The 11,618-nt window shown below is 39.6% G+C and overlaps 1 protein-coding gene across 2 annotated transcripts; it reads left to right on the top strand.

Moving 5' to 3' along the window:
* Window positions 1-4,855: 4,855 nt before the first annotated feature.
* Window positions 4,856-8,049, top strand: LOC110588821 (60S ribosomal protein L31-like). 2 transcript variants are annotated; one of them, XM_044918848.1, is made up of 2 exons: window positions 4,858-5,204; window positions 8,009-8,049. In XM_044918848.1, the coding sequence occupies exons 1-2, from the start codon at window positions 4,859-4,861 to the stop codon at window positions 8,047-8,049; spliced, it is 387 nt and encodes a 128-aa protein (XP_044774783.1). In that variant the 5' UTR covers window position 4,858. The 2 variants fall into 2 exon arrangements, with proteins under 2 accessions (XP_044774784.1, XP_044774783.1); XM_044918849.1 differs by lacking the exon at window positions 8,009-8,049 and having other exon boundaries at window positions 4,856-5,277.
* Window positions 8,050-11,618: the final 3,569 nt, after the last annotated feature.

The raw sequence follows: 11,618 nt of genomic DNA, 5'->3' as shown, positions 1-11,618 counted from the left end.
ACATCTAGCCACAAAATAGCTGAAAATACTTTTTTTTTTTAATTGCCTGTCTTAGGTAAGATACCCTATTTAGAATACCAAGATGGGTGAGACATGGTTTCTACCCTTAGGACATCTAATGATATTAGTAGGAAAGAGAGATGGTAAACAATTTAGGAGTATGACAGGGAGTAGAGTTATACACAAAGTTCTAGATAATGAAGGTGTATATAGGTCAAAAATTAGAATAAGGTCAAGAAGATTCTCATTTGAATGAGAACTTGAACATGTAGAAGATTTTCATAAAGAAAGCATGAAGGTAGGAGTGTCACTGTAAATTTGGAGACCAATAAATGATACAGTTGCCAGAGTGCTTAGAGGAGGCAAGGGATGATGCATGAAGACAGGAAGGATGGAGAAAACAGTGCTGATTATTTAAGAGCTAGAGGACTTAGGGACCATCTGGTTGTGAGAGACTGAGGACAAAGGCAAAGCCAAAGGTAACTGATTTTTATCCCTTGCCTTCCTGGTGTGAAACATAGTTTGGGAGTAAGCCTATGTTTGGTTTTGGTGGTGTTAAATTAGAAGAGCTTACAGGAATTCCAGATGCAAGTCTTCATTAGACATTTACAAATATGTTCTGGGGTTTTTAAAATTCAAATTAGACACTTGGGGGCAAAGATGTGACAGTTAAAACCATGAAAGTAGATGAAGTATCCCAGAGGTTGCATAAAGGAGTATAAGAAGTATGGGGTCTGGGCGCCTGGGTGGCTCAGTTGGTTAAGCGACTGCCTTCGGCTCGGGTCATGATCCTGGAGTCCTGGGATCGAGTCCCGCATCGGGCTCCCTGCTCAGCGGGGAGTCTGCTTCTCCCTCCGACCCTCCTCCCTCTCATGCTCTCTGTCTCTCATTCTCTCTCTCTCTCAAATAAATAAATAAAATCTTAAAAAAAAAAAAAGAAGTATGGGGTCTGCATCCTCAAAAATACCAACGCTAAAGAGACAAAGAATGAAAAACATTTGATGGGAAAGAAAATGAGGAATCATATGAGGTATTTACCACTGAGGTCAAGAAAATAAGTGAAGTGGAAAAAGAAAAAAAAGCATGGCGGAGAGAGAAATGTTCAAACCTTTGGTTCAAATTTTAACCCAGAACATACAGAGGCAAAGAAAGGTAGATTGTAAGATCAAATCTTGCACCTATTGGTTGTTTCCATCCATGAGGTCTTTGGATGGAGGTAAGAGATGGCTTGAGTAGATGGTGAAGACTGAAGCCAGGAGGCTGTTCTGTGGCCGTTGCCCTAGGATTGTACTGTTAGACAGTCTGCTCTCAGGAGCCACGGGAGCTCTGCTGGTGATGAGAAGAGACATTGGGAAGTGGCCACATCAGGGGTCAGACTGTGACCCCATGACCAGTGCATGATCTGCTTAGAAGGCTGGCTGTGGTGGGAGGTAAGATTTGGTGTCTCTTCATGCTGATTTCTGATATTTAAGCCAAAAGAATTCTAGCTACATTCTTCATCTTACTGCCCTACTCAATTATTGGTGTAGGTAGCATTTTAAAAATGGAGCTTGCTATGCTGAAGAGTAACTCTTGTGGGTTTAGTGGTTTGTACAAAATATGCTTTCAGTAAAAGCAGAGAAAGCCTTATCTGTTGTTAACAGTGGCCTCATGTCTCCAGCAAGGAAAAAAAAAAAAAGTATTTTACTAATAATGCCCATACAACTAGCAGAAATTGTTTTTCAGTAAGGAGGATTGTTTAGTTTGAATTGTTTTATTTTTTTATTTTTTATTTTTTAAAGATTTTATTTATTTATTTGACAGAGAGAGATAGCGAGAGCAGAACCACAAGCAGGGGGAGTGGGAGAGGGAGAAGCAGGCTTCCTGCCAAACAGGGAGCCCGATGCGGGGCTCGATCCCAGGACCCTGGGATCATGACCTGAGCCAAAGGCAGACGCTTAACGACTGAGCCACCCAGGCGCCCCTGAATTGTTTTAAATAGAGCAACCTGAGCATTGGATAACATCCTGGGTGGGGAGTTCATTGGTGAAATCAGTGTCCTGAAGTAGGTAGGAAGCAGTTTTACAAAATTAAATGATATTTCCATAGCAACGGAAACAGTCTCCTTTCACAATTGTTTTATGCCTGCAATAATACACAACAGGGTGTCCAAGAACGTTAGCCTAAGGTTCAAGACAGGCAAGGTGTGTAAGTATTCACAGACAAGTGTGTACACGGATGTTATTGGACTTTTAAAAATGATACTTGAGTCACTAAAATCATATTAGTAAATACTTAAAATACTCATCCTCCAAATGACTAACTGTATTAAAGACCTAAAGGACTTCTGGAAATCTGTCACATACACTGAATTTGGTAAATGACTTCACCAGTCTAAAGAATTCTACCACCATGTCCTGGTGTCCTTGAAGATGCTGAGCTGACCAATTGCTGTTACAATTCTTTTGAAATGAACAGGATTAATGTATAAACAAATGTTGCCCTCTCAACCTGCTTCATCTCAGGAAATAAAATTGTAGAGGTGGACTGAAATCCCTAGGGAGTAATTCTGCCCTAGGGATTAAGGGAATGACTTCATGAGATGCTTGGATAAGCTTTTTAGAGCTTTCTGACTCCAGTTAATTTAGGAGGGTAAGAGAGAATACACTCTTGTTTTAATTCCTTCTAGCCTTTGTCCCAAATAGATGTTATGATTGTGTTATTTTGCAATAGTACTACTGTGATAGAATTAAAATTTGAAGATGATTCTAGATGGATTCATTGAATATGCTTCAATGCTTTAAAAATTTCTTTCCTGACTACGTTCCTCTGGTAAAGTAATTGATTTTTTTTAAACTGTCATTGACTATTCTTGACATATGAGTTTTTTAAACTTCTTTCTTTTGCTGGTTTCTGATGACAGTGTTTCAAACCATCCCCACACCTCCAGGCTGCTGCTTAATGTGGCCCGGTCCTCCTGTCACATAATTTACTCTCCTGCCCCCTCTTCCTGTCATTTCTTCAGTGTTACGTCCCTAATCTTGACACACACCTGTACCAGATTAGTTTTTCAGTTAGTTTTCTTGGCCAAAAAACATTTGGTGTGCTTCTGTGGCTACCAAATTGAATCTAAATGCCTTAGCCTGCCGCTCAGAGCTCTCTTGCCCCAAACTCAAGCTCATATTCCAAAAAGATATGCTCATGCTCCTCTGTTTGAACTCTCTGCCTTGGCAGGTATAAAACATTGTTCCCCCGATATATATTTTCTTCTCCGTCATAGGCACCTGGGGCTTATTTTCTCCTGTCTGCTTATGAGACATTCTCCATGCCTTTTAAGTCCATCTAGTGTGCATCCGTTCTTGATGACCCTGTATCTGAGTCCTTACGATGGTCCCATTTCACTCTCCCCTGACTTCCATATCCTTTTCTTTGTACCCTGCTTATGTTTTATCTTGTCTGAGAGTTATCGGTGTGAATTTGTGGTCCTGGTTCCATCTCCCACTACACAGCCTGCACACTTCACTGTGAATGTCTTTAAAGCCAGGATAACCTTTCTTCATCTGAGTACGCCTTTCAATATATGTCATATAATCCAGTATATCTTCAGTGAGTACAAGAGTAATTCAGTAAACTTATTCAGTAAACATATTCCATTTAAATATATGAATCCTTTTAAGACGTGAAGTGAACAGAAGGCTATGTGAATGTGGGGGTATTTGGAAATGTCAGTTTTACAATATCGAAAACCATGTTAAGGCAGTCATTCTTTGAGAACTAGGAAAAACTCAGTGAGTTCCTGTGAGTTATTGCAGGGAATAGTCTTACATGAATTTAGTAAGTTCATAACCTTTGCATTTTATTAACCAGAGTATACTAAAGAATATACAATTTGGTAATGGTGATAGAGACTATGAGTAACAAAAGTGACCCCAAAACTCATTAAGATCTTAATAGTGGCACATGTTTGTAATGTGTTCAGAGTATCTAGAGGAGCATGATGGATGTGACTTCTGCGGGATACTAGTCCTGATTAATGCTTCCCTGAGCAAGTTCTGTAGACTGGTCAACTTGGGGAATGATATTTTTACTGTTGTTGTTTATAGTTTGAGAGTTTCTGCCATTAAACGGGAAAACACCCCAAAAAGCAAGCAACCCAATGCAGTTGAACCACATTTAAATATCGTATATCCAGACATCCTATATTCATTTGGTGGAAAAGCCTCTAAACAACCTGCTCTCTCCCCTGCTGGAATGAATAGCTAACTGGCATCCTGCAGAATACACCAGAGGAAACACCAACCTGGACCATTTATAAAGCTTTCCTTTAATTATTTTTGTGGCACAAATAATACTATAGTCAAGGATTTTTTTTCTGAAGAGAGAAATTCTAACCCTTGTGTCACCTCTGTAGCATGTTGTTTGCATTTCTGTGTCACCTTTCAGGTTTGCTCATGTTCATTTTCAGCATGCATATGGTTTTGTGTTATTTCTAAAATTTACAGAGTTTTCGGGGCACCTGGGTAGCTTAGTCAGTTAAGCGTCTGCCTTTGGCTCAGGTCATGATCCCAGGGTCCTGGGATTGAGTCCCGCATCCGGCTCCCTGCTCAGTGGGGAGTCTGCTTCTCCCTCTGCCCTTCCCCCCTGCTCGTGATCTCTCTGTCAGATAAATAAAAAAAAAATCTTAAAAAAAATCTTATTTAAAAAATTTATAGTTTTTAATTGTTACATACACTGTCATTTAATGGCTACATATTTCATTGCATTTTTAAACATTTATTTCTGATTCTCATTTGTAAACAATTTAGAAATGAACACCTTTAAATGTGTAACTTTCTATTAAAAATCAGCATAGAGTCCTTTCCAACCAGAGCCCGGCGGAATGGCTCCCGCGAAGAAGGGTGGTGAGAAGAAGAAGGGCCATTCTGCCATCAACGAGGTAGTGACCAGAGAATACACCATCAACATTCACAGGCGCATCCATGGAGTGGGTTTCAAGAAGCGTGCCCCTCGGGCACTCAAAGAGATCCGAAAATTTGCCATGAAGGAGATGGGAACTCCAGATGTGCGCATTGACACCAGGCTCAACAAAGCTGTCTGGGCCAAAGGAATAAGGAATGTTCCATACCGTATCCGTATGCGGTTGTCCAGAAAACGTAACGAGGATGAAGATTCACCAAACAAGCTCTACACACTGGTTACCTATGTACCTGTCACCACTTTCAAAAATCTGCAGACAGTTAATGTGGATGAGAACTAATCGCTGATTGTCAAATAAAGGTATAAAACTGAAAAAAAAAATCAGCATAGAAATCCTAAGAGTACAGATAGTAAGTTGAAGGTTCTCGCGGTTGTAGTCGTATTGTTCAGTATAACTCCTAGATCAGTTTATGTACCTTCCTTCAGAGTTTGTTTATACTCAGACTCTCCATTGTCATGCTAGCAATAGCTCTTCTATTCAGTTGAATTGTCATGAAGTAGAAATTTGTGAGGAGGCATTTCTTTTCTACAAGCTGATATAGATGAAATTCATTTATTATAAAAAATGGTTTATTAGTTTATTATTAAAAAAACATAGCTTTTGCTACCCTTAACCCATGACTGTCTAGACACAGATGTATTTATTTTAGTGCTGATAGGGTTTTTCATTCTGAGTCACTCTTTTTCATTTTTGATATTGTGCTTGTTTTCTCTAATTTCTCAAATATAACATTGTACATGATTCCCTGATAATACTCAATTATGTTTTAAGTAGCTTTCCCCTTGTGTCACCCCTGGCTCCTCTTTAAAAAATACCAAGTTTTGGGGTAATTTTTTTTTAAATTTCTGGATTTTTAGTGTTATCTCATTGTAGCCAATTAATTTAATTTCATATGGAGTAGCAAAGGCCTTTCTAAGCATAAAAAAAGGAAGAAATTTAAAAGTAAGCAATTGACAGATTAAATATGACAGATTAAAAATATAAACATTTTTAAATAATAAATGAAAAAAAGTAGTAAACTGTTATACATGCAAAACTTTTTAAATATACGACACACAAAGTCTTAATCTATCTCAGTTAATGAACTCTTACACATCAGTAAACAAAAAGTCTCAAATACTTCTTTCAGAAAAAAGTGGGCAAGCTTTTTTTCAATGAACATATTTTGCTTTTATAAATCAGGAAGAAATGACATTTATAAACAGGAAAAGGTTGTGATACATAGAACATAAAACTGAGCATTTTGCAATGGTGCACCTTTCTGAGTCATTTATTCTTAGATTTGTCTTTACAGTGACATAATTATATATATGTATATATTTATTTTTAAAATATACAGTAATTTATTACCGTATGTAAATGCTAGCAGAATTTGAATTTCAAGGGATGGATCAAATATGAAGAGAAAGAAAAACAAGACACTCAAAAGATACTTCCAGAATGAATTAAGGATAGTTGGTTAATATTATTTTTTTCGCTTCCTGCCTCCTTTATGGCTGCACATTGTCAACTCTGTTGAAGAACTGGAGAAAATGCCCACCCAATTATGATTAGACCTGTCTTGCCATAAAATATCACTGATGTTGTTGGAATGTCTCAAAGGATGCATACGTGAACAGCTCTTGAGTTCTCATCAGATTTAGGCATTTATCATGTTAACTAGTTGGTACTCAAGCTTCTTGAGGAGAGGCAATGTAGACAGATGATTTTCAGAGAGGCCACACCTGGAAAGATTGGCCCAAGGTGATAGAGCACTGAACGGTGTCTGCTGAAAGGGAAAGAGAAGTTGCCAAAAAGTCAGAGGTAGAAAAGAATATTGCACCTGAATTCACATCTGTAACCTCACTTTCCTGAGCAGCTAGGTTTTTTGTAGTTTAATTTGTCAAGAGCTGAGTAGTGGAATTAATCAGGTAAGAGCATTATCTGAGTTCTGTTGATTTCGATTGTATATTCATCCCTATTAAAGTGCAGACTGGTTTGTCGCTATCCAGATTGATAGGAAAAGTATGGGCAGATTCAATCAGTCACATTCTTACAGAGGCCATCCTGGCTGATACACAGCCTCATAGTGAAATGGTAAGATCCAAAGAGATTCAGATATTTCTGGTACCGTTTTGCCATTTTGAAATATCAGAACTGTAACAAAATATTTTTAACTAATATTATTCAATATGGGCAAACATTATAGCAAGATTTTTTGAGTGATTAAATGAACATTTGCACCTGGGTGCCTCTAAGGGAACATATGTGAACCCATGCACACATTAACTTTCAGCTAATCCCCTCCTACTCTTTTTGGCCCCACTGATTATAGTGGTAGCTACATCTTTGTCTCTTGATGTTCGTATCTGTCTTTGTTCTTCATCTGGGACTCTCATGTTGCTCACCTCACTTTGTCATTGTTAGCTGAATTGGCCATTCTTCCCTGCAGTGTCCCTGCCCTTTTTATGTGCATGTGGAGGGCTAAAAATAAGCCTACTGAAAGTAGTTCTGTTGGTGAATTGAAAAAAATAACTCCTCAGCTGAATGATTTGACCTGCTTGATCCATCAATCTGCCTTGTCATGAAATGTCCACCGTTTTTAGAAATTAATAATCCCTTGAACCAGAAATGTAAAAGCCCATTTTGTTTCTCAGTGCTTTCCTCTAGATTTCTATTCTGGGATTTTGCCATCTCTCAGAAGGCTTTGCCTGCTGCTCTGTTCCTGCCTTCCTGCCACTTCACGCTCTTCCTCATACCCTTACATCACATTTGATCCTTTTATCTCTTTGCTCCTATGGTGCCCATATCTATGTTTGGGATATTTTTTTTCTATATTTTCCAGTCATGGTGAGAGGAATTACATATCTGACCTTAGGAAACCCAACTTGAGTAGAAAAGGCCTGACTTCCTGGCAGGGTAACTAAGGTATTTGTCCCTTAGGAACCAAATCAGTCTTGGTAACCAGACTTCATTCCTGTGCAAATTTAAGGGCTCTTCTTACAGCAAAGGTTATTTGCTGCCCTCACCACATAAAAAAAGGACTTTGGAACCATCAGAACCCCTTTCACTTTTCTGTCATAAATACCATGCTAGTTACATTGACACCCTAGAAGAACGTGATAATTCTTTTCAACACACATTTATTGAATTTCCCATTGTTCATCTCTTTTCCTCTCAAGGGGAAGTTATGCATACAGCTGACTTTAATACCAGTGAGGTTTTGGATAATAGGGTTTTATAATTTTATACTCCGGATTAAAAATTTAAGACCATTTCACATATGCATGGTTTAGTTCAGCTTCCTTCAATAAGGCAATGTAACAATTATTGATTCACTTTTTGGTAGAAAAAAATGGGTGACCGTGTTTATGCCAAGACAGACAATTGCTGTTTCAACTCCATTTACTCAATATACAGGTATAAAGTCAGGTTCACAAAAACATGCTGTAAGATAGCAAGATAATTTGTAAAAACCAAATAAGAGAGAATACAAATTAAAAAAATTTTTTTTCAAACTTTATAATCTAAGACTTGTGGACAAATCAGCTTCTGCAAGGATGATGCTGCATTAGTAATTATATAACAATTGAAGATTATTTGAAAAAACGAAAAAATAACTTGCTAGAGTATGCTTTTAACCTCAATGTATCAAAAAGAGGTACCTTTGAGAAATTTATGCTCACTGCATTTCTAACGTCCAAAACTATTATTTGTTCCTTTTTTTATTTTAAGATTTTATTTATTTATTTGACAGAGAGACAGTGAGAGAGGGAACACAAGCAGGGGGAGTGGGAGAGGGAGAAGCAGGCTTCCCAAGGAGCAGGGCGCCTGATGTGGGACTCGATCCCAGGACCCTGGGACCATGACCTGAGCAGAAGGCAGACGCTTAACAACTGAGGCACCCAGGCGCCCCTATTACTATTCCTAATCCCCCACTGTTATTGCTGTTGTTGGGAACTTGAGCAGACGGTCTCGGCTGTTCCAGCCATGGTATTTAGCAGTCATTAGGACTGTTGGAAGCTTCTGGATTAGAATTGTGCTCCGGAATACTGAGGAAGCACAGTGGATGGAAAGACCTGTTGAACGGGGTGAATGGGGAAAATGCAGTGTATAGCCTTGTTACTGAGAAGATTTTGAGAGTTGACACAGCAGCCAGGGCTGGGGGTGGTGGCATTCTGAAGCAGGGGGGAGCAGAACTGAATTAAGGAAGCTCAGAAAATGTTGTGGGGAGGTGAGGAGTCCGGTGTGGTTGGTACTTAGATCACACGGGTTCAGAATGTGGTGGGAGAAAAGGTTGGGAGCAGATTACAGAGGTTTTTTCGAATGCTAATCTAAGGGATTTGGGCTTCATTTCTATGCAAGGGGAAGCTGTCTAATTAATGTGCTCTAATGTCTGAAGCGTGACATGATGACTACAAAGAGAGGATCATAACCGGGAGAGGTGGTGGCAGAGAAATCAATTAGGAGGTGCTCGCAAAGTCCAGTGAGGCTCTATGGGGACCGGAACGAGGGCAGAATGCTTGAGAATGGAATAACTTGGAGAAGTGATCTGCTCACATCCAAACCCAGATCAATAAGGATAAATCCAGGTTTCTCTTTGGCATGCAAACATCCAGATCACTGCACAGATAATGGTAAGAAAAGACTAGCTAGGCAGGCGCAAGTACAGCGGAAGAGACCTGGGAGTCCAAGCGGACCATATGGTGAGTGTGAGTCAGTAGTGTTTTGCTGTTATTAAAAAACAGAACCAGCACTATGGGGAAAGATATTACTAGGAGTGAGGCATGCAAAAGGCAAGGAGTAGCCTTTCTGCTCTATTCCTAATTGTTCAAACTTTACTTTTTTTGTTGACTCTGTTGGCCTTCACATTTCAAGAATGTTTAGAAAGTGGCCTTCCTAGAGAAGGTCAGCGCAAATGCTAGAGGTGAGAGAAGGCTTTATTAGGAAAGGCAGAAACAAGGAGGTCTGGAAATGCTACCTTTTACCCCCTCCTCCTCCCCTCACCTGAGCTGTGTTTGCCTTCAGTTGTCTCATCCTGTGATCTCATCACACTTTTATGGACCCTTCAAGCCAGGCAGTATTTGAAAGTCCCTGAGATACGGATTAGAGCTCTCTGTCCTCTCCCCACGTCAGTGAACAAGCCTGGCCACAACTGCATGGAAATTTCTAGCTCTTCCACTTCCCCAGCTAGTAAATGACAATGTATTTACAGCTCCTGCATAGTATCACTTTTCAAGGAAAACTTCTGTGACTGCATAGGCCAGGTCAGGCTTCTTGTCACATGCTTTGAGAGAACCTTTTTCTCGTAGCACTTACCATAATTAGCAATTGTGTACTCATTTGTGTAATTATTCAAAATGCCTGTCCTCTCCACTGGACTGCAACTTGCATGAGAACAGAAACTATGTCTGCTTTTGCTTACTGTTGTTTCCCAGGAGCCTCCTGTATCCCAGGAGTTTGTAGGAAATAACAGTTATATCTGTAACACAAAAGAGAATGAGTAAGATAAAGAGAATGCAGGAATGCCAGTCAAATATTTGGGGTGGGTTGGGACCCTTCAAAGGGAGGCAGCATCTCTTAGTTTAGGGGCGTGGACTCTGGGCCCAAATCCTGGTTCCACCACCTCGTAACTTGGGCAAGTTACGGAACCTCTCTGGGCCTTTGCTATGTCATCTGTAAACTGGAAATGATAATATTACCTCTAAAGGGTCGCTATGAGAATTCAAAGCTTGATATTTGTAAAGTGCCTGCAACGCTGCTTGGCAAAGGACGTGCAGTATATGCCCTTAACATAAATAGAATAGAAGGGCAGGTGTGCTGTGTGAGCTGACCGTCTCCACTTGGAGTATCCTGCCTGTACGTCTCTCCGGCCAAAAGTTTACTAATCTTCATTGCGTTCTTGCTGTCAGCTTTTCCCCGGAGTCTCCTAAGGTGGGCCAGGAATGCCACTGGCTTACACAGGGTGGCTTTCCGTTATTTCCATTATTTTAGTTGATTTACATGATCAGTGAATTTTTATTTATTTTTTTTAAAGATTTTATTTATTTATTTGACAGAATGAGAGAGCAGGAGAGCACGAACAGTGGAAGTGGCAGAGGGAGAGGGAGAAGCAGGCCCCCCGCCGAGCAGGGAGCCCGATGCGGGGCTCAATCCCAGGACCCTGGGATCATGACCTGAGCCGAAGGCAGTCGCTTGACCAACTGAGCCACCCAGGCGCCCCAAGATCAGTGAATTTTTAAATAATAGTTACGTATCCCTAACTAGGACACTAAACAGATGATTTCATTACAGTGAAGCTAAAGTAAATATTTTCGTGGTAAATATATAAGTGAATCAAATGTGACTCAATTTTTAAAAAATATTAATGAAGTTACTTATAAATTAAAAAAAGATATTTGACTCTATCGGTTTGCTTTGTGTAGTTTCTGGACACCATTCAGTTCATCAATGATTTTTTTTTTTCTGAATACTTTTTTAGTATTGACAGTTTTTCCTACTCACCACGGGTTTGACCAAAGAAGCTGTTTCAAGCATCTTAACACTGTCTTAACACTCTCTGGAGAGTAGGAAATTGGTAGCTTTTACTTAATAGCTTTCTGATTGGTGTGATTAAACGTCTAGTTTTAATGTTGTATTGGCCAAAGTGTTTTGGTTTTGTTTGCTTGCAATTTGCATTTTG

The sequence above is a fragment of the Neomonachus schauinslandi genome, chromosome 10 (genome assembly GCF_002201575.2).
Source record: "Neomonachus schauinslandi chromosome 10, ASM220157v2, whole genome shotgun sequence".
NCBI lineage: Eukaryota > Metazoa > Chordata > Mammalia > Carnivora > Phocidae > Neomonachus > Neomonachus schauinslandi.
Note: the sequence above shows the minus strand (reverse complement) of the source record. Positions and strands in the feature narration are given on the sequence as shown.

What these genes read in the sequence shown, in the direction of transcription:
- LOC110588821 (XM_044918848.1), top strand. Translation starts at nt 4,859, where the DNA reads ATGGCTCCCGCGAAGAAGGGTGGTGAGAAGAAGAAGGGCCATTCTGCC. An exon ending in ACCTGTCACCACTTTCAAAA is followed by an intron (nt 5,205 to 8,008) that starts ATCTGCAGACAG and finishes ACCCCTTTCACT; the next exon opens with TTTCTGTCATAAATACCATG.